This window comes from Mustela nigripes, chromosome 5 (genome assembly GCF_022355385.1).
Source record: "Mustela nigripes isolate SB6536 chromosome 5, MUSNIG.SB6536, whole genome shotgun sequence".
Taxonomy (NCBI): domain Eukaryota; kingdom Metazoa; phylum Chordata; class Mammalia; order Carnivora; family Mustelidae; genus Mustela; species Mustela nigripes.
The window spans coordinates 142,320,829-142,344,104 of NC_081561.1; the positions used below are offsets into that span (position 1 = coordinate 142,320,829).

General features: G+C 55.8%; 1 protein-coding gene across 1 annotated transcript in view; it reads left to right on the forward strand.

Annotated features, from left to right (window-relative positions):
* The window catches only part of IGF2R (insulin like growth factor 2 receptor), a 95,968-nt gene that overhangs the window by 62,064 nt on the left and 10,628 nt on the right, over window positions 1-23,276 (forward strand). The window contains exons 22-41 of the mRNA XM_059401378.1: window positions 1,606-1,801; window positions 2,617-2,787; window positions 3,308-3,451; window positions 3,531-3,706; window positions 3,967-4,054; window positions 4,538-4,753; window positions 5,618-5,748; window positions 5,992-6,089; window positions 8,143-8,279; window positions 9,094-9,284; window positions 10,872-10,998; window positions 11,701-11,820; window positions 12,114-12,370; window positions 12,687-12,905; window positions 14,896-15,045; window positions 17,473-17,634; window positions 18,801-19,008; window positions 19,360-19,506; window positions 20,422-20,656; window positions 21,385-21,521. Of these exons, the coding sequence (XP_059257361.1) occupies window positions 1,606-1,801; window positions 2,617-2,787; window positions 3,308-3,451; window positions 3,531-3,706; window positions 3,967-4,054; window positions 4,538-4,753; window positions 5,618-5,748; window positions 5,992-6,089; window positions 8,143-8,279; window positions 9,094-9,284; window positions 10,872-10,998; window positions 11,701-11,820; window positions 12,114-12,370; window positions 12,687-12,905; window positions 14,896-15,045; window positions 17,473-17,634; window positions 18,801-19,008; window positions 19,360-19,506; window positions 20,422-20,656; window positions 21,385-21,521 (3,310 nt within the window). The remainder of the gene's footprint in view (window positions 1-1,605; window positions 1,802-2,616; window positions 2,788-3,307; window positions 3,452-3,530; window positions 3,707-3,966; window positions 4,055-4,537; window positions 4,754-5,617; window positions 5,749-5,991; window positions 6,090-8,142; window positions 8,280-9,093; window positions 9,285-10,871; window positions 10,999-11,700; window positions 11,821-12,113; window positions 12,371-12,686; window positions 12,906-14,895; window positions 15,046-17,472; window positions 17,635-18,800; window positions 19,009-19,359; window positions 19,507-20,421; window positions 20,657-21,384; window positions 21,522-23,276) is intronic.

A 23,276-nucleotide genomic window follows, 5' to 3' on the forward strand; every position in this document is an offset into this window, starting at 1 on the left:
TGGTGTCTTGAGGAATGGCGCAGCGATGGCAGGTCTCCCCCAGGAGGAGACGAAAAACCCAAATTCAAGGGGAAAGGGAGGAAAAACTCAGTCCCATCCTGTCATAGTGCTGATGTGAGGGTGCTATTTTCCCAAAAATAAGTTGTTCCTGATCTGTTGCTGTGTGTCTGGAGCTGTGGTTTTGGACCAGCAGCGTCAGCGTCACCTGGAATTTGTTAGAAATACAGATTTTTGTGCGGTGGATCCATGAGTTTGTTTTAACCATCCCCCGGGTGATTCCGATGCCCCTGGAGTCTGAGAACCACCAGTCAAGGGGAAGTGGTAGTTACCTGATCCTGAAACGAGAGATGACCCAGGTGGCCATGTTCTAGAACCTTCTGCTAGCACTTGTTTCATTGATAGGCCTGGCGGAATGAGAGAATAACCTTCGAAAACACGAAGTTGGGATAAGAACGTTTTTGTAGATTTGATACCGAGGTGCGGGTATACCTCACACAGGAGAGCATACAGCTTGTTTTGCTGCCCGGCAGAGCACTGAACAGCGTTTGCCCCTCAGCAGCTCTTCGGCAGGTCCTCCACCTACCCCCGACTCCCAGATTGTTCAGGCAGTTTGGTTTATAATAGGCGAGAGCATATGTGCCCACACGTGAGACTGAGAGGCAGGCAGGCAGACGAGAACATTGTTGACCCACGTAGAGGACATGCTGGAAGGTGCTCTACCTCATAAAGAATGTGCTAGAAGCAGCCAGCAGGCTCTGCGTGTGGCTGCCGGCAGGGGCGTCAGGAGGTGGCAGGTGTGTTGTGGGTCCTGGGCGACATCACGGCCTGCTGCCATCCATCCACTTAGGGCAACACGGCCTTCCAGCCCACTCCCTGGCTTTGTGCCCTCGTCCCCTGGTCCTGCTGGGCTCCGCTGCCCCCAGGTCCCCCTGGGGCCCTCCCTCGCTGCTGAAGCTGCTGAGGGAGGCATCTCCCTGGGGCCTGCACCCTCAGTCGGAGGGGCCGCAGGTGCAGGCAGCCAGAAGCCAGTGCCCACGGCTCAGCAGGGCAGGCCCGGGCTTCTCTCAGCCGTGATGCTCATTCACAGATGAGACCTTGAAAGAAGGAAAGGGAACCCGCCCCAGCATTTTGTCCCCGAGGTCTCCTGCGCATAGCCCACCCGGTGGCCATTTCCGGAGTAGGGGGCTTCAGTTTTTAAGAAAAGTGCTTTCAGCGTGTGACCTCGATGGTGGACATGCCGTCCACGAGTGCTTAGCGGAAGCGGAGGAGCCGCCCTGTGTCTTCCTGCTACAGAGCATGTCCTGCCTCACTGACAGCACGCTGTCCGCATTCTGTCCCCTGCGGCGAACCTCTTGCCTTCATGGACGTGGCGCTGTGTCAGTGTCAGGAAGCGCGCTGCGTGTTCCTCTGAAGCAGCTCATGGGCATTGTCATTGGGCTTCAGATGTTGCCTTTCGTGCGAACTTCAGGTCTGAACGGCCCGAGCGTGTGCTTGGTACTTGAACGCTGTCTGGGTCATGGGGCAGCGTTTGAGTTGCTGGGGCTCTTGTTGGTGGCGTTACGTGGCCCGAGTTAACGTGCGTGGTTCTCGCTGTCTGGCCCCCAGTTTAACGTGTGTGGTGCAATGCCCGTGTGCGGGACCATCGATGGAAAACCAGCCTCTGGCTGCGAGGCGGAGATTGAGACAGAGGATCTCAAGAACCTGAAGCCAGAAAGGCCGGTTGGACTCGAGAAAAGCCTGCAGCTGTCCACGGAGGGCTTTATAACCCTGACCTACAAAGGGCCACTTTCCCCCGCCACAGGTGAGCTCTGGACCATGTGTGGTGCAGCTCTTGGGTGTCCCGGGGTCTTCGTGACTGGGAGCCTTCTGGGCATGTACCGAGAGCCATCTGCTGTCCTGTCCCCCACCTCCCGCTTCTGGGCCGTGGCCCCATACTCCCTAATCGTCCTGTGTGCTCTGCCAGGCCCCGGCGTGCGGCCCTTTCACGAGTGGGGTTGTGCTGTTGGCTCTCCCTCCTCCTGCCCCGGTCCCAGCCTCCCCACAGCCAGCCGCTCAGGAGGTTCTTGGACGTAAAGCTCTGTCATCTCTGGCTTGCTACTAAACCTCTTTGCTTCAGGTGCCCCCTGGACCGAATGGGGATGATGGCGTTACCTGCCGCCCCGTGGACTGCTGCGGGTCCTTCCGTGGCTTGCTGCCACCCCTGGCTGCAGGAGCCCTTCAGTGGCCCCCGCCCCCTGCCCACAGCCTCCCCAATATATTCTGTGTTCGGAAACATGTCTTTCGTTCACTGCTGTGTACTAGGAACTCAGTATTGTCCGGGAATCAATGACATTAGCTCATGTTTGGGTTGATGAGCGGATGCTGCGGTTCCCTGTTTTCTGGAATATCAGGACAGAGGACGTTATGTTCACCCCATGAGCCCGTGGTTGTGTGGATCACTATTGCAGTGAGAGTGGCTACTCAGCAGTTCATGTCAGGCCTCAGGAAGCAGACCAGCATGGCGGTGTCGTCATTTTAAAGGGGGGCTGTGAGGTTTGTTCCCAGTGGCCGCTGCTGCTCTGGGATGAATCGTGATGGCTGCTCTGTTTCTTAAAGTCTGGCCTCTTCATTCCCCAGGGACCGCTGATACCTTTATCATCCGCTTCGTTTGCAACGATGATGTTTACCCAGGAAACCCCACATTCCTGCATCAGGACATTGACTCTGGCCGGGGGATCCGAAACACTTTCTTTGAGTTTGAGACTGCACTGGCCTGCGTCCCTTCTCCTGTGGATTGCCAGGTCACAGGTAAGACTGAGAGGACCCGGTTTAGGAAGGCCGGTCAAGGGCATGCATGTGTGTGTGAGTCTGTCTACACGCACGTGTAAGTGTGTGGTAGTGTCTGGCTTGTTTGTGTTCTGTGCCTCTTTGATCCTTATGTTTGAGATGTTTCTCTTGAAGAGAATCTGGACTAAGGGTTTTAATCTATATTTTGGGATCAGAAGCTGCTTAAGAACAGAAGAAAACTCAGGGGAAAGAAATATTATCAGATCTTATTTGAGGACCTAAAAGAAAGGCTGTGAAGCTGTGTAAGGTGCACCCCGGATGCCGAACAGTGTCCCAAGGAGGCCTCAGGCTCTGGACCTCCTGTCAGTGGTCCCCCTTGCGAAGGGCAGCTTAGAGGGGCAGAGTGAGTGTACGTGTCTGTAGGAAGACTCTGTGCTTCCGGTGGCTCGCCCGAGTCCTTAGCAACCGGCGTCAGTTTCGTGCATGAGGGGTCTGCGGTCAGCGAGAAAGCAGGGCTAGCCTGTGTTTCCGTGTATTGCAGATGATGCTGGGAATGAGTATGACCTGAGTGGCTTAAGCAGAGTCAGGAAGCCCTGGACTGCTGTGGACACCTCGGCTGATGGAAGAAAGAGAACTTTCTATTTGAGTGTTTGCAACCCCCTCCCTTATATTCCTGGATGCCATGGTGAGTTGAGAGCATTTGACTTCAGTTCCGTCTCCCTTCCTCCCGCCCCCGGCCCCAGTCGAGCTCCCGGCTCTTGCAGGCAGCGCAGTGGGGTCCTGCCTGGTGTCAGAAGACAACAGCTGGAACCTGGGCGTGGTGCAGATCAGCCCCCAGGCCGCGGCGAATGGGTCCCTGAGTATCGTCTACGTCAACGGCGACAAGTGCGGGAACCAGCGCTTCTCCACCAGGATCATGCTCGAGTGCGCTCAGACCTCGGTGCGTGAGCGGCTGAACGCCAGCGCCTGCCCGTCGGCGCCTCCCTTCTCTGCGTCTCCTCTCTGCGTCCGGAGCTGCCCCTGCTTTCCTGGGCTTTAGGCCTTCAGTAGCATTTGGCTAGATTCTTCTCCACGTCCTACATGTATTTAACAAGTGCTCTATGTTTCGCCTCGTGGAGATTGAAAGCTGGAGGCTAATTGCGGCTATCTTTCTGACTGACTTTAAAACATAAAAACATAAGTTGTCGGTTTCTGTTATAGGGATCCCCAACATTTCAGCTTCTGGATGATTGTGAGTATGTGTTTGTCTGGAGAACGGTGGAAGCCTGTCCCGTCATCAGAGTGGAAGGTAAGACCTGGGGTCCCGCCCCCCGATAGTTGTAAACGGCTGAAGTAGCAGAGACTCCAGACAGCATCCTAGGTGCAAAACCCCGTCGCGTTGGCCACGTGCATGGTCCTGAGATGCTACGTAGTGGAGGGATGGTTTCCTACCCATGGGTTTTGACTCTGGTGCTTGCCTGGCTTTGCCAGTGACATTCTCCTCTCCTGCCTGGAGTGATGGGCGGTTATTGCCTTCCTGCATTTAGGAACCTTAACTTGGCGTTTTGATTAGTTAAGTGGATCTTTACCCTGTGACCTTGGCTTTTCTGGAAGGCTGTCTGATAGGTAGTTTATACTGTGTGTTCAAGCACGATGAGAAAACGTGGAAATGGTATTTAATGCTTATTTTAAGACAGTAATCACCTGATTAAACATCGGAAGACGTTTTTTGCCCGACAGTGTGAGTGTCCGTGGGATCACGGTTGCCCTTCATTTCTGTGTGTTCTTGAAGGAGACAACTGTGAGGTGAAGGACCCGAGGCACGGCAACTTGTACGACCTGAAGCCGCTGGCTGCCAACGACACCGTCGTGACCGCGGGCGAGTACGCCTATTACTTCCGTGTCTGTGGCACGCTGTCCTCAAAGGTCTGCTCCACTAGTGACAAGTCCAAGGCGATCTCTTCGTGTCAGGAGAAGCGGGGACCCGAGGGATTTCAGAAAGTGGCAGGTACTGTGTGGTTTTTTCTGCTCTTGTGCAACAGAGGAATTACGTGTTAAGGTGTTACACTGAAGGGGGGCCTCTTTCTAGAGTCAGAAGAAAGCCGTGTTCATGGTGCTTCTGATGTCATTTGGTTTTCTTCAGCAGAATCTGTACCGGCAGATGTTGTGAGAGCATCTTATCTGTTTGTTCTTAGTAATTCCGGTTGTTGATGCTTTATTTTAACTCGGGGCAGGCTGAAGTAGCCAGTGGTGGGTATTCTGAGGTAGTACTTTCTAGATTTGAGTCAGAGGGGAGGCATCCAGGACGGGGTTTGGCTCGGAACTTACAGCGCAGGCTGTTGTTCACAGGGCTGCCTCCGCAGCTGGGCAAGTGAAGTGTGTTTAAGAACGTTTAAAGATTGTATTGTAGAAAGAGCGAGAGAGCTCGTGGGCACAAGGTGGGGGGAGGGGCAGAGGCAGAGGAGCTCAGGCAGATTCCTCCTTGAGCACGGGTTCGATCCCACGGCCCTGAGATCACGACCTGAGCCGAAACCAGGAGTCGGATGCTTAACTGAGCCCCCGGCTGCCCCTAAGTTGAAGAACTTTGAAAAAGAAGTAGCTGATGTGACAAGTGTGTGGGGGAACTCGTAGGGGCCACCTCTCAGGTGACGAGGCTGGGGAGTGGCTGCCACTCGTCGTTCCCACTGTGAGTCTCTAACGTGGTGACCTGGGGCGAGAGGAGGCCTGCGGCGCAGCGCGGCCGGGAGCAGGTTCCAGCACCCAGGGCCGGGCGTGCCCGCTCTTCTAGCCCTTGGCTCAGGGGATGTGACGGGTCTGCTAGGGCAGGCATGGTGGCGCCAGTCCTTGTTTTGATCCGGTTCTCTCTGAGCAGGTCTCCTCACTCAGAAACTGACGTATGAGAATGGCTTGTTGAAGATGAACTACACTGGGGGGGACACTTGCCATAAGGTGTACCAGCGCTCCACAACCATCTTCTTCTACTGTGACCGGAGCACCCAGAGGGTGAGTGGGCTCCCAGCTGTGGGGTGGCCGCCTGGCTTCCCCGTGCTCCCGGCCCTCCGTCCGCTCTGGAGTTTCAGACTCCCTCGGGTAGCTGAGTTAAGGTGCCTCAGTTTCAGAAGGTGCGTTGGAACCCTGGTCAGCTTGCGTGGCCCTTCGTGACCACCCTTTCCCGTGTTCGCTCCCGAATCCGAAGTGTGAGGAGTGAGCCGGAGCGCCCCCTCTGACGCGTCTCTCCCCTTCCAGCCCGTGTTTCTCAGGGAGACTTCAGACTGCTCCTACCTGTTCGAGTGGCGGACGCAGTACGCCTGTGCGCCTTTTGACGTGACCGAGTGCTCCTTCAAGTGAGTGGACGCGTCTGTTGACTCTTCCTCATGTCGGAGGAACTTGGGCCAGCTTCGGAGTTCGGGGCACGGGAGGTTAGCTTAGGTGGTTTCTCTAAGCCTTCATCCCTTCCTAGTCAGATGAGCACTGGGACCAGGTGAACTTCCAAGTCCTTCACAGCTTCGGGTCAGGGATTATTTTGGGTTAAGATGCGCACCGGGGGGTGATTGCAGTTGGGACAGAAAACCTTGTGTGATTCCCTGGTGTAAGTGCAGCGGGGTGACTAGGACATCACCTGGCCTCCCCTCCACCGTCGCACGCTGCTTGTGTCTGAGGGCACAGCAGCGAAGAAGGCGTGGAGAGGATGAGGGGCTGGGTGGTGTGGGAGATGCGGCCCCCAGACGTAGGTTTTCGGGGGCTGTCGGTGGCCCTTTTGGTCTCGGTCACCTGTGGTTCCTGGAATTGGGTGGGTTTGGGTGCCCTTGAGGTAAGAGAGAGGACTTTACGGTGTATGACTCCCAACAGGAGTGTCTTTGGAACTGCACAAAATAGGCACGTTGTGTCCCATCCCTGGAGGTTTTGTCTGTGGTTCCGAGCGGGCAAGGGACATGCAGCCTCTTCTGTGTGAAGACCTGAAAGGGATCGCAGGGGTGTCACATTCAGTCTTGGGGAAAAGTAGAGTCATTTCCATGTTTTCCTTCCTTCCTGTTCTGTTTGGTTGCGTTCTCTCCTTTTATTTAGGTAAAGTAATTATTTTTATTTATTTATTATTTTTATTTTATTTAGGTAAAGTAATTATTTGAGTTTCAGTAACGTATGGTAAAGTGTACATTCAGGAATCTGCATTTAGTGATGTTGAATCGTCATGTTTTGAAATGTTTCTTTTTCCAACAAAATGCCTCGGGAGCGTTTCCTTGTGAAACAAATTCATTTCTCATTTCTAGCGGGTGTGAACTACCTCTGAGCAGATAGTCCTGATTGGCTTAGCCATTCTTGCTGCCCTTTGAGGCTGTCTTTTGTTTTCTGAGATTTGTGTACAAAGTCTTGTTTTATATTTTTGTACATAAAGCTTTTCCTATCATGTTTTTTATGCTCCATTTTTATAAGAATTAATGAAGTCAAAAATGGAGTAATCAGTTAGAACGGAAGCTTACACATGCACATTGTAATAAATTCATGGAAGTACAAAAATGTATACAGTGAGGTCACCTGGCCGGTGAGTTTTTCTCTGACCACACCATCTAAAATCTCAACCTCCCCCAACCACCCAGCCGCAGACGTTTTTCCTCTTCAGCTTTAATAATGCCCTCTGACATACTCTATACTTAAAAAAATTTGTATCCTGTTTCTCCTGATAATTTCTGTGAATTTCATAAGTTGGGTAATTTGTATCCTTTGGGGTCAATATAACACCCTCTGCTTAGCTCATGTTTTTTGAACCAGTGGATGCTTTCCGGTCTCCTCTTGCCTGCTGGGACCTCGTGGGGTGGCATCTGTGATTGCGCCTCTGCTCCAGCTGGACCTGGCGCCCTCGGGGACAGATGCTTGTCTTGCTCCCCGTTAACACTGCACCTGCTGTGGGGCTGGCTCTGAGCAACGGTTGTGTGTGGGGTGTGTACAGTAGTGAACTTCAGCCCGAGCAGACAGTCTGCACCAGTGCATGCACTCCCGCGGCCGCGGTTGCTTTGGGGCTGGACGGCAGGCGGCTGCCGCTGAGAGTGCTCCGAGCTGGGAGTGCTCTGTGGGGTGTGCTGTCTGCCCTGAGCACGGGGCGTGCTCTGTGGGGTGCGCTGTCTGCCCTGAGCACGGGGAGTGCTTCCTTTGCAGGCTTTGTCTTTGCTCTTCTTTGGATTAATACACGACTTTGCTGACCCGAGTCATGAAGTTTCCTGAGCTCAGGTTCACTCTGACAGGAGGTGGTGGGCGAGGTCCAGTCTGAAGTTCTGTCCCTGGGCGGGACCTGAGGCCCAGGATGTCAGGCCCAGCCTGCACCTCAAATGTCGAGCCTTTCCAGTGCTCGGTGTCCACCTGGAGTACCCGGTGAGCCTAACCGCAGTGTTCTCTTCCCTCCAGAGATGGGGCTGGCAACACCTTCGACCTCTCGTCCCTAGCAAGGTACAGTGACAACTGGGAAGCTGTCACAAGGACAGGAGCCACCGAGCACTACCTCATCAACGTTTGCAAGTCTTTGTCTCCCCAGGCTGGCTCCGGTGAGAGAGGACTCCCGGTGGGCAGATGGCTTGTGGTCAGACTGGGGGCAGATGGAGCAAGAACAGGGTTCTGTGAAGGCGCTTTGGCCGCGAGGTGGCAGGAGGAAGTAATTATTTAAGGGTCTCAGAACTGATCCCTGGGATGGTCTAGCAGAAGTCCTTGTTGGGAAAAAGAAAAAGTCCTTGTTGAAGGCTCTGCTGGGAACATAGTAATGTTGTTTGAGCACGAGTTGGAGGCGGGTGGTGGGAATCATGGTGGCAGGTGACTCTTAGCAGGGCAGGAGGAGACACAGGGAGTGAAAGCGATTGCGCGTGCTCCTGTGATTCCTGAGAGTGTTGTGGGCGGGTGAGACTGTTCACTTGAGGTCGTGGCCCGCTTCCTCTCACTTTCTGTGCCAGGCAGATCAGTGACAACTTGGTTCCTAATCCATGAGGTGGGACTGGTTTTTTATGCAGGGCAGATAGCACAGACGTTTTAGGGACTGGGAAATCAGCAGAGTTCTCAGTAACTCTTAAAGATGGTCCTTGAATGTGGGCCATTTGAAATGTCCGGTTGGCTTATCTAGGTATTTTAGCTTCAACACAGTGGGGATTCAGAAATAAGTCAGGCTGTGGAATCTTGGATTCTCCCCACTACCCCACTACTCCTTCCATCTGAAGTAAAACAGCATTTAACTGAGAAGTCCTGTGGCATCTTTGTCATCTCATGTGGAAGAAACAACAGATACCAAGTGATCACGCACCTGACGTTACTTACCAGATAAATCGCAGGCTGGAAAATCAGCCAAGGTAACGACCGTGTCTCCTCTCACAGAGCCGTGCCCTCCGGAAGCGGCCGCGTGTCTCCTGAGCGGCTCCAAGCCGGTGAACCTCGGCAGGGTGAGCGAGGGGCCACAATGGGGAGATGGTGCCACTGTCCTGAAATATGTCGATGGCGACCTGTGTCCAGACCAGATTCGGAAGAAGTCAACCACCATCCGCTTCACCTGTAGCGAGAGTCAAGTGGTAAGTGACACAGTCTCCTGAGCCCCCAGTGCGGCAGCTCTGGGCCCGTACGGATCCTAGGGCCCCTGAGATGGCCTGGCTTCCCCTGGGGTGTGAGTGGTGGGTCCAGTGCTTGGGACGCCCTGTTGGACAGCAGGTGACGGCCATGTCGCCTCAGCCCTGTGGCTCGTGGGCACCTACCTCTCTTTGCTGACTCCTGGGGTGTCTGACTTGGAGTTCAGGTCTCAGAATTAGTGGGTTCTCCTTGAAGCTTGGTCCCCGGAAGACCCCCCAAGGCCGTAGAGCAGACTGCTATTTGACAGTGCTCTTTGCCTTTACGGATAGAGTTTGGGAGAAGCCGAAGGTGAGCAGACCAGGTTCAGGGCTGCGCTGTACCTCCTAGCTTGCTTACTTAGCCATGCTGAGTTGTTCACACGTGAGTAACACGAGCTGTTCCCGTCTCGCCAAATCGTTGTGAGTTTAGGAAGAAGACGGGGGCCTGGGCATCAGGGCTGGTGCACGGCTGGGGCGCGGTAAATGGAGCCAGGCTCATTTCCGTGGTCCGCGCCTCTCTCAGGGGTTGCTGTGTGTGAAGTAAAGCAGGTGTGGGACTGAATTAATGGTTTCTCGAGACCGTTATTCCCCGCAGGAACCTCTCCACGTGTGAGATGAAGGTGAAGCCCCACGTGCTGTTCAGAATTTGGGATGTAGCTAATTTTTGGAATAAGGTCAAGCTGGACCAGCCCCTCAGTGTTCTAGGATGGAGGGCCCACTGCCTCCGGCGGTGTTTGGCCAGCAATGTCAGGAGGAGCTCTGGGGTCTGCCCCCTGACAGCAGCAGCAGCTGGGTCTTCCCCCTCGGGGAGCTGTACAGAGGCTTAGCCTACGGGAGCCACTGGGGACTGGACTCCTGGGCCCCGATAGACCTTCTCAGCTCCATAAGTGGCAGAGGCTTGTGGCAGAGGAAGAAGGAGCTGATGGACATGTGGGAGGAGACGTGAGGGGGTGTGTGAGGGGCTCTGCCGTGGGGGGCCCAGGAGGCTGGGCTGCAGGGCGGGCTGCGGCCTCGTGGCTAAGCTGCTGCAGGTTTATCTGGAAAGGAGTGTACTCTCTGCATCGGTCTTAGCAGCTCTGTCTTGCACAGGAGGCTTGGGGAAGTACAGAGGGGCCTTCGCCAGAGCAAGTGGAGGATGAGAGAGGAAAGGACGAGTTCTCTGGCTGGGGCTCTTGGTTTAGTCGGTAGTAACGGGTTTGAGTTCCTTTGCGTTTAGTGTTATCCGCTATATGCTCCCCCCTGACTCACCAGAGCCTTCGAGCCTGCTTCCTCACCCTGTCCCCTGCCTGCCTTTCCCCAGCTGTAGCTGTAGGAGAATCTCCGTGTTCCCCCAAGTGGATTTCCGGCTCTGAGTCTGTCTCACCTTGCGTGTGTGAAGGCCCCAGCGCAATCCCGGGAAGATCTTGACCCTTTGCTTTTCTCAGCCTGCCCTCGGTCCGTAAAGACCCTGACCACAATTCAACGTGGTGCTGCAGAGAAGCTCTTAACTTGATGTAAGCTGAACATGTCATAGAAATTGGGTCACGTTGGCAGTGCTCTGTCCTTCGCTTGTAGAACTCCAGGCCCATGTTCATCAGTGCGGTGGAGGACTGTGAGTATACGTTCTCCTGGCCCACACCGGCTGCCTGTCCTGTGAGGAGCAACGTGCACGACAACTGCCAAGTCACCAACCCTGCCACAGGTGAGGGGCACTGCCAGTCACCAACCCCCCAACACTGAGGGACACTATTAGTCACCACCCCACCCAGCAGCACTGCCAGTGACCCACCCCAATAGTGAGGGACATGTTGGTCACCAGTGCCTGATAGCGAGTCATCAGTGCCCAGAGTGAGGGACCTAACATGAAGCTGGGGAGCAGGACACCCTTGGGCAGCAGCATTCTGGGCACGTGTGTGCGTGTTGGCTGCTTGTCTTGGCTCTACTCAGTTATGTTTGCTTGGACTTCTTCGTTGGGAAGCAGCTGAGGCTTGCGGAGTTGCCTCACTCGGAGTCAGTGTCTGTGTTAATCTTCCAGTGTGGGGGCAGCTGGGAGAGTGCGATTGCATGGCTGTGCTGGGGACTCACTCAGCAGGCTGCAGCTGGCATCCCTTGGCCACGGGAGGGATGCCGTCAGGCCCTCCTGAATCCCACAATCCTAGTGGCTGCTGTGGCCCAGCCCCAAGGACACTCGGAGGCGCTGTCGCCTGAGGAGAGATGAGCTATCCTATAAACTTGGAGACCGCAGCCTCATGGTATAGACTAGCGGCCAGGAGCCTCTTTAGGGCCCAGTCAGTGGACGAGGCAAGTGGGGGACTCCCAGCAGGAAGTCACAAGTCCCGAGAGCCAGCGTGGTCCACGTGTGAGCTTGCTGGCGTCACCGTGCGTCCCCCTGCCTCCCTCGCAGGACATCTGTTTGACCTGAGCTCACTAAGTGGCAGAGTGGGACACACGGCCGCCTACAGTGAGAAGGGGCTCGTGTTCATCAGCATCTGTGACGACAATGAAAACTGCGCCCCCGGTGTGGGTAAGTGCTGCGGCTTCCTGCCTGTCGCCTGGCTCTCCCGTCCCCAGGGCTGTCCCCAGCCCCCACGTTCCTGTGGCAAAAGAGAGGAGTAGAGCTGAAGACCCATCACTGTCCCTGCTCTACCACTCTGCGCACGCGGGGGCGGCACGGGACCACGTGACGGAGGAGTAGACGCAGGACGCTTGCCAGCACCACGCTGGGCGCTCAGAGTGACGAGCATTAGCTCCGGGCTTGCAGACAGCTGGTCATCGGAGTCCGTGACTCTGTTTCCCTCCCCCTCCGTGTTCACGCAGGGGCCTGCTTCGGGCAGACCAGGATCAGTGTGGGCAAGGCGAACAAGAGGCTGACCTACGTGGATCAGGTCCTACAGCTGGTGTATGAGGGCGGGTCCCCCTGTCCCTCCAAGTCCGGTCTGACCTACAAGAGCGTGATCAGCTTCGTGTGCAGGCCCGAGGTGGGGCCCACCAACAGGCCCATGCTCATCTCTCTAGACAAGCAGACGTGCACGCTCTTCTTTTCCTGGCACACGCCTCTGGCCTGCGAGCAGGTGGTGAGTCTGGGGCCCGTGTGACCTCTGAGAAGTGCCTTCCTTGACGCCTGGGTACCCACAGCCCAGGTGGGCCCTGCTCCCCCCACCGGCTTTCCTCCAGTTCACTGTCCCCCGCCGCTCCCCTCCGGAGGGCAGGCCACACCGCCCAGCCGCCCGCGGTGGTCCCAACAATGAGTAGGTGTGCCTGCCCACACGTTGGGGAATGCTGATCTGTTTTTTGTGCTGCTTTTGTGCTACTGTTAAATTCCTGGGGTGACTTCGAAGTGGTGAGGAGAGTGTTCTTGTGAACTCCAGTGAGGTCCTCCCTGTCTGACAGACGGAGTGCTCTGTGAGGAACGGAAGCTCCATTATCGACCTGTCCCCGCTCATCCACCGCACGGGGGGCTACGAGGCGTATGACGAGAGTGAGGATGAAACCTCCGACACCGGCCCTGACTTCTACATCAACATCTGCCAGCCACTGAACCCGATGCATGGGGTGCCTTGTCCCGCCGGCGCGGCTGTGTGCAAGGTTCCCGTCGACGGTCCCCCCATAGTAAGTATGGGAAGCGCGAGGCGGAAACGAGTTTTGCAGGATTCTCAACAATTGTCAGGTTGTGTTTCTTGTTTTCAGTGGAGGGTTGCTTAGGCAGAAAGGAGGGGCAGGGGTCTGGGACTGTGTCCTGGGTCCGGTTGGGGAAGGTGAGCGTAGGGGTTGTGCCGCGAGCCGTCAGCTGATGACGGCAGCCCGAGGGTCTCCTCGCAGAGGAAGGAACCGTGAACACGTGTGAGTAGCTAGACTTCTGGTGTCATGTTAGGATGCTCAAGGTTGATCCTGACCAGGAAACTTCTCTGTAAAGTGGCAAGAAAGAACACCGATAACTTGATTTCTTTTTTTGAAACTTATGTCTTGGGTACAGAAGGGTTGCCTGTCCCGAGCACATTGGTAAATGGGTTCTCCTAGGGCGCGAGCAGATCTGCTGAGTGCCGGAGGCTCTGCCTTGAAAGCTGGGGGCTCCTAGCACTTTGTACTACAGCTTCGGCTCTTTGAAACTTGTCTTCATGAGTCGTTTTCATGTTTTATCACATCCCTGCTGTGCTTTATTATTTGAGCTGCATCTCAAAAGGGTCTGTTTTTTTCTTTTTAAGATTTTTTTTATTTATTTGACATAGAGAGAGAGAGATCACAAGTAGGCAGAGAGGCAGGCAGAGAGAGAGAGGAGGAAGCAGGCTCCCTGCTGAGTAGAGAACCCGATGCGAGGCTCGATCCCAGGACCATGAGATCATGACCTGAGCCTAAGGCAGAGGCTTAACCCACTGCGCCACCCAGGTGTCCCAAAGGATCTATCTGTAGGCTTTACACAGTCCTGTCATAAAATCTGGAAATGCCCTTTTTTTTCTTTAAAAATTTTATTAGAAAGTGTGTGCGCGCGCGCGTGTGTGTGTGTGTGTGTACGTAAGTGGGGGAAGGGACAGTGGGAGAGGGAGAAGCAGGCTCCCTGCTGAGCAGAGAGTCCGACTCGGGGCCCAGTCCGGGGAACCCAGGATCTTGACCTGAGCCAAAGGCAGACACTTAATTGACTGAGCCGACCAGGCGTCCCCGGAGATGCCCTTTTAAAAATGGGCATTATCTGCAGTGTCAGTGGGGAGAGATGTTGGGAGTGGGTGGGGAAATTGATGGTGATAGGAGTCTCACAGAGTCCTACCTCCATGAGGAGCCGAGGGCCTGGGTGTACCCACATCTTTGTAGGAAGCATTTCAGTGCTGTCCTCTCTGACCACACAGGTTGGGACCTGGATGTGAGTCTTTTCTGAGAGGTAGGATCTGCTGTATTTTCCTGCAGGCCTGTCCTTTTTCATATCTTAGAAATGATAGCCAGTTCCCTGCTTGGAGCTGGCATCATGTGATTGTGGCCTGAACACGCCCCACGGTGATGGACGAGAGCCCCACGGCTCACTCTCCCTCTCATCACCCACACACACACCACTTCTGGCCATTCCTCTTTCCTTCATTCTTGGGTTTATTTGCTCAGAAATATTTACTGAGCAGCCGGAAGATGCTGTGCTGAGCAGTAAAATGTCATGGGAAGGAAGACTTTGCCCTCCCAAGGAGGTACCGAGGGGCAATGCCAAGGAAACTGAGGAATCCCGGGGCAGTGCTGGGCATGAGGACGTGAGCCGGCGTGGGGCAGATCCGTGGGCCCCTGTGGCGCACCATTGGGTAATAAGAGACCACGCAGCATTCTTGAGACACCTGGAGAGATAAGATCCTACTGCCTCGTGTCTTTGAAAACTGACCATGGTTGAAAATAGAATCCTATTGCTAGAAACCGTGGGATCGAAACTGATGACCACTGACGTACTGAACTTTCTGAGTAGTGGCTTTATTGTCAAGACTTGTCAAGTCAGTTGCTGTTAACCTAGTTTCTTTAGATGCTGCTCATTTTCCAAACACGTGAGGTACTCTGTTTGCAGTTCTGCATTAGCCTGTGCTCGCCGTGCCAAGGAGCAATTTCCTGAAATGCTGTCTGCTTTTTCTTTGTTTAGGATATTGGCCGAGTCACGGGACCCCCAATACTCAACCCCATAGCTAATGAAGTTTACTTGAATTTTGAAAGTAGTACTCCTTGCTTGGCGGACAAGCATTTCAACTACACCTCACTGATCGCATTCCACTGCAGGAGAGGCGTGAGCATGGTAAGTGTGCGCCACCCACAGTCTGGGGGCCGCGGCCTGGGTTAGCGAGCCACAGCTGCAGGCCCAGAAAGCTTCAGAATTAAGGATGCCCGTATCGAACATGGATGCAGTCGCGTGGTACGTCTGCGGGGTACTGAGTAATTTAAAACCATTAATTTTTTTTTATGTGAGAGAGACCACGAGAGAGAGTCCGCATGCACACAAGTTGGGGAGGGACAAGTGGGGATGGGGAGGAGCAGGCACGCCGCTGAGCGGGGAGCCCCTGAGGGATTTGATCCCTGGACCCTGAGATCATGCCTGAATGATTGAATCATTGAAATAATGGCAGACACTTAACCGACCCAGTCACCTGGGTGCCCCAGAACCATTAATTTAACAATGAGTGAGCCCACACTGAATTAATAGGGCAGACTTTGCACAGCGAGGTTCGCTGGGATTTGAAAACGTGAAACATTTGAGCATCGGAGTGGTGCTCAAGGTCTGCCAACATACAGAAGGGTCCGCTTTCTTTTTCCTTTTTAAAAAACTATAGCATTAGTGAAATGTTCCTACTGGGAACTCAGACTTTTGGCAGCTCTCGTCGTTCAGGATACGACCCAAGATTTAGAATTTAGCCAACAAAAGAAGGCCTCTCAGGAATCAAAATAGCTCTAACAAAATTGCATGTGTTCCTTCTAAGGAGGTTATCGACTTCTGTTTTACATGCATTTAAAAATAACACAGTTTCCATCACGAGTACCATTCTGTTACACAGAGTTTCTGCATAGTTTTCTCTTGCACAACCAAATGGTTGGTTGTGGTCCCCATGTCACAGGGACTCAGCCTCTGGGTGTTGCCGCTCACTCACACGGCCCCGTGGTGGCCCCCGGGACCCCACCTTCTCCGGTGGTGAGCTCTTCGCCCTGGGCAGCCCAGCTTCCCAGCGCGGAGTCGGTGCTTCTGAAATTCAGAACATGCTTAGTTAAACTTAGTCCCCTGATGTGAGTGCATGGAGGCTACTTAGGGTGTGCATTCCACCTGATAAGAATATTCCTGCCTTCTGCTGCAGAAACGTGAATGTGCATGATTAAAGGACTGTGTGTGTGTGTGTGTGTGTGTGTGTGTGAGGGTGTGTTAGAGAGAGGAGGGACAGGAATATGTAGCTCGAATTGCCTCTTGAAATCCTAGAGATGATGAGCTGTTAGGCTCATCGGGCCCTAGAAGCTCTGGTAACAGATTTTGGTTCTGGAACGTGTCCTGTGAATTCCCTAAGTGGACTTTCTGGTTTCTGGGCCTGTAGCAGGTTTGTCAGGCAAAGGGAGCTCTGGCTGTGACCGTGGTGCGAAGCGGGGGGTGGATGCAGACCATCGCTGCCTGGGGCCTCCCCATCTGGTGGCTCACCCCACAGTAGGGCCCTCAGACGTGTCCCTGTTCACAGACTGTCCGCTGGCCGTCAGCATAATCCTGAGTTATCGGGGTACAGAGCTGTGATCAGTGAACCCCTTTTATCTCTGTCCGTGGGTCTGCATGTGTTCCAGGCAGCTGTGGGCACACACACCATAAGCCACGGGGCTTCTTCTGTAGAAAGGCTGCCCCGCTCTGCAGGATTTCATTCTTCAGACAGGATTCTTCTGAGGATCCTGTCCCAAGGGGCGCTGGCTGCCTTGCCCTCCCACATGGAGAACGCCTAACGACTTAGCTCGAATCCTGCTAACTGCGCGTGGTTGGTGGTGCACGGGGCGGGCGCCGGTTCTCAGAATGAGCAGTGTTCACGGGCTGTCAGATACAAGGCATCTTACACGAAATTTGTGCTCAAGTTTGGAAAGACCTTAAAGAAATTTGTTCCCCTTTCGGTTTTATTTTGAGCGGGAGTATTTTTCCACTGAAGCTTATAGAAAAACCGATTCTCAACAGCAGCTAAAAATGAAATTCCTGACCAGCCGCCCTGTCGGTTTGTGTGGCTGTGGCTGGGCGAGGGAGGGCACAAACACAGTGATGCAGACTCCGTGGCCTGGGTGCAGTCTGGCCGTGTGCTGCCCTCCATGAAGGTCCTTGGTTTGTAGCAGTGGGGGAGATGCTGCCGGCGAGCAGGGCAGAGCGGTCGCCCCCCACTCTGCGGTGGCCAGGTCTCGCTGTCACATCCTGCTGGATCAGGACGGTTAAGGAGCCGACAGTGTGGAGGACACGGAGACTCTTTCTCTAAGTGGAGGGCCCCTGGAGGTCGTGGTGGGGTTCCAGCTGTGTGGGCAGGACACCTGGCTGTGCCGGGAGGGCCGGCCTGGTTCCTTGCAGTGCGTGGTGACCACGGCCTCCCTTGGAGGGGGGCCGCTGCGGGTCACCAGCTGCGGGTCACCAGAGCACCCGGCCGTCTCCCAGCCGCAGCCACAGCCCCGGAGGAAGGGGTCTGAGGACGCTGGCCTTGACTCACGTGGGTTTTCTTTCAAATAGGGAACTCCCATGCTGCTGAGGACCAGTGACTGTGACTTTGTGTTTGGGTGGGAAACCCCGCTGGTCTGTCCCGACGAAGTGAAGGTGGACGGCTGCTCCCTGACGGACGAGCAGCTCCGTTACAGCTTTAACCTGTCCAGCCTCTCCAAAAGCACGTTCAAGGTAACCCCGCTCAGCTAGAGCTCACTGGTCTCGGGACACGGTGGCCCAGTTCTTTGTGTTGTAGGGGGTGGGCGCCTGTGACCACTGAAGCACGGTGCATGGAGGGGCAGTGGGCTTTGGCCCGCCCTGGACACCCAGGATAAGCTTGTGATCAGCTTGTGATCTAGAATCTGCAGATTCTAGACCGTGCAGCAGACAAGGCCCAACTTGTAGTGCTGGAGTCATGTCCCACGGCTCAGAGGTTCGCTCCTTAGGGCTTTGTAAGGGTTAAATGACTCAGTGGAGGTCAGGAGGCTGCTTGGGGACGTGCATGTGACCGTGCACCTCATGGGGGCCGGGCCAGGTCTGGTACACCCAGCAGAGGCTATGGGTCACACCCCTCTGTCTCCTGCCAACTTGGCTGGAAGACGCAGACGCAGCTCTTTGCTGAGCTGGGAGGGAATGGTGGGTGGAGGGAGCTCGGCCGTCCCCTCCCCTGAGATGCGGCTGGGCGCTTATCTATCTGGCTTGTGTGTCTTGGACTGTTTGTGGTATCGGTGAGGCCATGGGCATCTTGAGTTACTGGTGTTGGAGGCTCCTTCGCCTTGGGGCCTGTGATCGAGATGTTACTGGGTTATGCACCTTGGACCATGCCCACCAGACGCCGGCACCTCCCGGGGCATGGTAGCTAGTGAGTAGTGAGCCCCGATGCTCGGACCCTGGCTCCTGTGATGGAGAGCTCGCACAGGTGTGCAGGTGTGAGCCGAGGGCGGGGCCCGTGCGGAAGGCTCGCCGCGTGCTCACCTATGGTGTGTGTGCTCTCTGGTCATCAGCTCGGTCCTCGGCACCCCGTGTTAACAGGTGGGGAGCCCGGGCTGAGGCCTGGCTGTCAAGGCCAGCCAGCAGTGTGTGCTGCGGCTCCTAGGGGCTGGGAGGGTGAAGAAGGCTGGGCTTGTGGCGGACGGAGGTGCCGATCCTTCCAGTGGCCGGAGGGAAATGCCCTGATGGAGCGCAAGCCAGTGCCCTCTGGAGGAAGGTCAGGATCGAGAGCAAGAAGGGCCCACCGACACACCCGTGCGCAGCCCCGAGGCGGCCCCTGCTTCCCGGCAGGAACGTACCTCCCTGCCGTGACGGCTCTCCTCCACGGCGGGACCCACTGACGGCCGCGTGTGCTGTTGTGTGTCCAGGTGACTCGAGACTCCCGCACCTACAGCATCGGGGTGTGCGCCGCGGCGGCGGGCCCGGACGAAGGTGGCTGCATGGACGGAGGCGTCTGCCTGCTTTCCGGAAGCAAGGGGGCGTCTTTCGGACGGCTGGCGTCCATGCGGCTGGACTACAGGCACCAGGACGAAGCTGTCATCTTAAGTTATGCCAATGGAGATAATTGTCCTCCAGGTAAATCTGGGGAACAAGATGCGTTTTATGTTCCCGGTGAGTGTGGTGTTAGAGCCGGCCACAGGAGGAGACGGAGGCATGGAGCTGTGGGTGCCGTGAATGCGGACGCCGGGCTTGGGCCCCGCAGCGTTCCGTCCACGCAGCCCTGAGTGTGTGTTCGGGCCTCGACACGTCCTGGCCTGGGAGCTGCTAGTCACGTCGTGACACGGGCCGGCGTCTAGATGTTGGCTTAGGCCGGTGGCTTCCGGATGGAATCCTTTTGAGCCTTCCTAGGTGACGTGCCCAGCAGGGAAAGCACGGCCAGGGTTGTGCTGGTCATCAGGGTTACATAGACGTTCTTCTTTCTTCCAGAAACTGAGGAAGGTGACCCCTGTGTGTTCCCCTTCATATTCAATGGGAAGAGCTACGAGGAGTGTGTTCTGGAGGGCAGGGCGAGGCTTTGGTGCTCCACCACCGCTAACTACGACAGAGACCACGAGTGGGGCTTCTGCAGACACTGTACGTAGCGGGGCGCGCGTCTGGGCTCGGGCTGCCGCTTGGCCGGTGTCCTCCGCACGCTGGCTTCGCGCTCAGACCTGCGTGGATGTCTGGGTTAACTCTGCCGCGTGTCGTTTTTCCATGTCAGGCTTGTTTTCCGTAGAGAAAGGACATCTCGGTTGGCTCGATGGGATGTGTTACGTGACTGTGTACGTAAACTGAAGTAGGGCAGGGCTGAGAGGCCGAGGCCAGGGCGCCACCAGGGCCGGTCCTGTAACTCAGGCGGTGTATGTCCTCATGGCGTGGCGCTGCCGAGTCCCGGTCATGGGGCTGCGGGGCGGCACGGGCGTCGGCAGGACTGGGGGCAGGCTCGTGGGCCGACTCCCTGCTGTGTGGTGGGCCCGGGCCAGGGTTCTGGGCCGAGCCGGGCTGCGTGCCCTTCGGAGACACTTGGAGACCAGGGCTGTGAGCCAGTCCTGCTCACGTGTGGCACAAATGGATGTGAGTGCTCAAGGAACATGATGAGGAAATACACAAAAGACTATTTAATTCTTGTGAACAATCAGGGAGCAAGAGGAGTTAAAGAAATTCTAAGTGTTAAACGTCCGGGGGCTATTGTAGTTCTGCTTTGAGGCTGATGATGGCAGTGCTCCTGGGCTGTTGGACGGCGCTCGGCGTTTTAGGTAACCACAGGGACCTTACTGTGGCTCTGCTTCCTGTCCTCGTTCACGTGTGACCAGATGGTGAATAGCCATCCACGAGGGACTGAGCCATTGCCGTGGGGCCATTCAGAAACCCAGGAGGAGACAGACACAGGGCCCTGAGGGGCCTTGGTCTGTTTCGGGTCAGGGGGTGTGAATGAGACAGCCGAGCTTGGGTAGGGGAGCTGGCGGGGGACCGGGCTGCGACCTGACTCTTCCCTGCGCTGCTCCCCAGCAAACAGCCACCGGATGTCCGCGATCATCTTCAGGTGTGACGAGGATGCGGATATCGGCAGGCCGCAGGTCTTCAGTGAAGTTCGTGGCTGTGAGGTGACATTTGAGTGGAAAACAAAAGTCGTCTGTCCTCCAAAGAAGATGGAGTGCAAATTCATCCAGAAGCACAAAACCTACGACTTGCGGCTGCTGTCCTCGCTCACCGGCTCTTGGTTCTTTGTCCACGAAGGAGTCTCGTGAGTACCTGCCACCACGGCCTGACTGTGGCGGGCTCTTGGTGGCCCGCTTCTGTGTCCCTGCAGAGCTGGGGTGCCATGTAAACCCGGTGCCCACGGTGGCTTGAGAGCCCCGGTCCAGTGCCGGCCGGGCCGGGTGCCCAGAGCTGGCTGTGAAGGCGGAGGTGGCCAGAGAGGGACCATTGGAACCGGAAGCTGGCGATCTATGTGTGACAGAGTCCGTCCTGAGGAGCGTCGAGCTCGCGAGGGGCTCCTGTCTGTTGCTGGGTGTTGGCAGGGACATTGACTTTTTCCCCTCTTGGGCACGGACCACATAGGCTGTGCGGGTCTGAGGCTCGTGGGGCCGTGGTGGCCACTCCGTGACTCCACCAGGGGCCCTCGGATCAGGAGTCCTCAGAGTGGGGCGCGGGCATGGGCTTGGAGGACTTCGGTCCTAAGGTCAGCAGCTCGCTCGCACTGGAGCGCTGCGGGTCCCAGCTCAAGCCCTTCTAAACCTACACGGCCTCCGGGTTCACCCCACCCGCCTGGGTGACATGCTGCCTTCTTTAGTAACCAACTACTCTGGGACCTTCCTTGGAAGTCTGTTTCGGTGTTGCGTGCAGAGTGGGCGTGGCATGCTTGGTTATCAGAACAGTTCCTGTTTGGGAAAGTGATGGCCAGAGCTGCAACCCCGTGCACAGGGCGGACTGACCTTGCAGCCCTTCCCCCATCTCTGTGTTCTTCCACAGGTACTACATAAACCTCTGTCAGAAAATATATAAAGGGCCTCTCGACTGCTCTGACAGAGCCAGCATTTGCAAAAAGAGTGCATCTGGTGTTGTCCAGGTCTTGGGGCTCGTTCACACCCAGAAGCTGGACGTCTTAGGTAAGGCCCTGGGTCCTTTGTGGTGCGTGACTATAGGTGTTGCTTCGGAGTTGGGAAGCTGAGAGCATCCTCCTATGGCCAGGAGGGTCAGCACCGGCTTCGGTTTAAACCGCCACATACCATTCCCAACGACTGTTTCTCAAGCATTTTGTTAATTCCTGAACATTAGAGTAAGTACACTTTGTATTGCTAGAGATGGCAGGTCCTAGCAGGTGTGTGCAGAGGGGTCACCTGTCTGGGGAACTACCCCGAGAGGGTCACAGTGGCTGAGGTTCCTCTGGCTCCCGGCTCTAGCTCGGGCTCGAGCGCTGGACTCTGCATAACACGCTCCAGCATTGAGTCGGAAAGGCTGAACCGTTACGCAAGAACTTGGTAAACATAATTCAGAGGTACATTTTTGTAGCGTCTTAACAATTTAGAAAATACCGAAGCTCTTTTTAACAGTGTTAGTAAAGAACTCATTTTGCTGTTAGTTGTTGAGTGAAAGATTCTTTCGTTATTTAATTGAGAGAGAGAGCGAGTGAGCACACACATGAGAGTGAGTGTGGCGGGGATGGGCAGAGGGCGAAGGAGAGAGAACATCTTTAGTGGGCTTCATGCCCAGTGCAGCGCCCAACACAGGGCTTGATCTCACGCCCCTGAGATCATGAACTGATTTAGAGTCAGACAACCGGACCGAGTCACCGAGGCACCCCTGTCTTTCATTATTTAAAAGGCAGATCTTTCTTAGGAACATCTGGGGTGTGTTCTGGGGACCGATAAAGAAAAACGCTCTTACCTTGTTGGAGCAGAATGGGGTCCCGCGTTGTCAAGACTGGAATCTGCTCGAACTGTTGGAGGGGAGACAAGGAATTCTGAGGGAGGCACCGTCCCCGTGGCGGAGCAGCTCGTCGGTCCCGTTGCCCGGAGTGGCCCTCCCAGCACGCCGCTCGCTGCTGTTGCCCACACGGCTTACGACGAGGGTCGAGGGTGGCCCCCCGTTGCTCTCGGGATCAGCCCTTCCCCGACTTCCCATAGCCAGCTGGAAAAGGTTTGCAGAGTGAAGGCCTCAAGGAAGGTTTGGCCTGCAGGGATGGCCTAGTCCCCGTCACACCAGGGGCCTTACTCCGTGGCCCTCACAGGACGGCTGTGCAAGGACAGAGCCCAGGGGCCCGATGCCCGGGAAGGGCTGCAGCCATGTGGGTTGGAGAGAGGGACTCTTTGTTCCAGGAAGTCACCCTTATCTGCAGCTCTGCTCTCTGCTGAGCAGTCCTCACAGCACTGTGGGGGTGGGCTCGGGGTTAGAGTCCATGCCCCAGGTTGGGCAATGAGCTGGGGAAGGTCGAGCTGATGGCCGAGGAGTGTAGGGTGTCCACGGTAAGAGCTGCATTGCTTTGGTTCCTGTGCTCCAGCAGTTTAAGGATTTCTCTTTAAAGCAGTAGAACTTTCAAAATTTTGCACAGGAGCCTGATATTTAATTCATCCAGTACAGCTTTGAATTTGGGCAAGGCTAAGGGCCTGGGCCTTTGGCTGAGCAGTGTCCTGTGTCTTGGCCTGTGTCCCAGGAAGAATAGGTGGGAAGCTGGTACCAAGGCCTGTGTTTCCCCTACCACCCGTGTCTCAGAGGTGTGAGAGTCAGGGGCTGCGGGGTGTGCCCTGCTTCCCAGGCCCCCGCCCTGTGCCCCTGAGCCAGGCTGGGCTCACGCACCCCCAGATGGCTCCGGGTAGCCCCCCACAGTAGCTGGAAGCAGCAGCACCATTGACTTGGCAGCCACG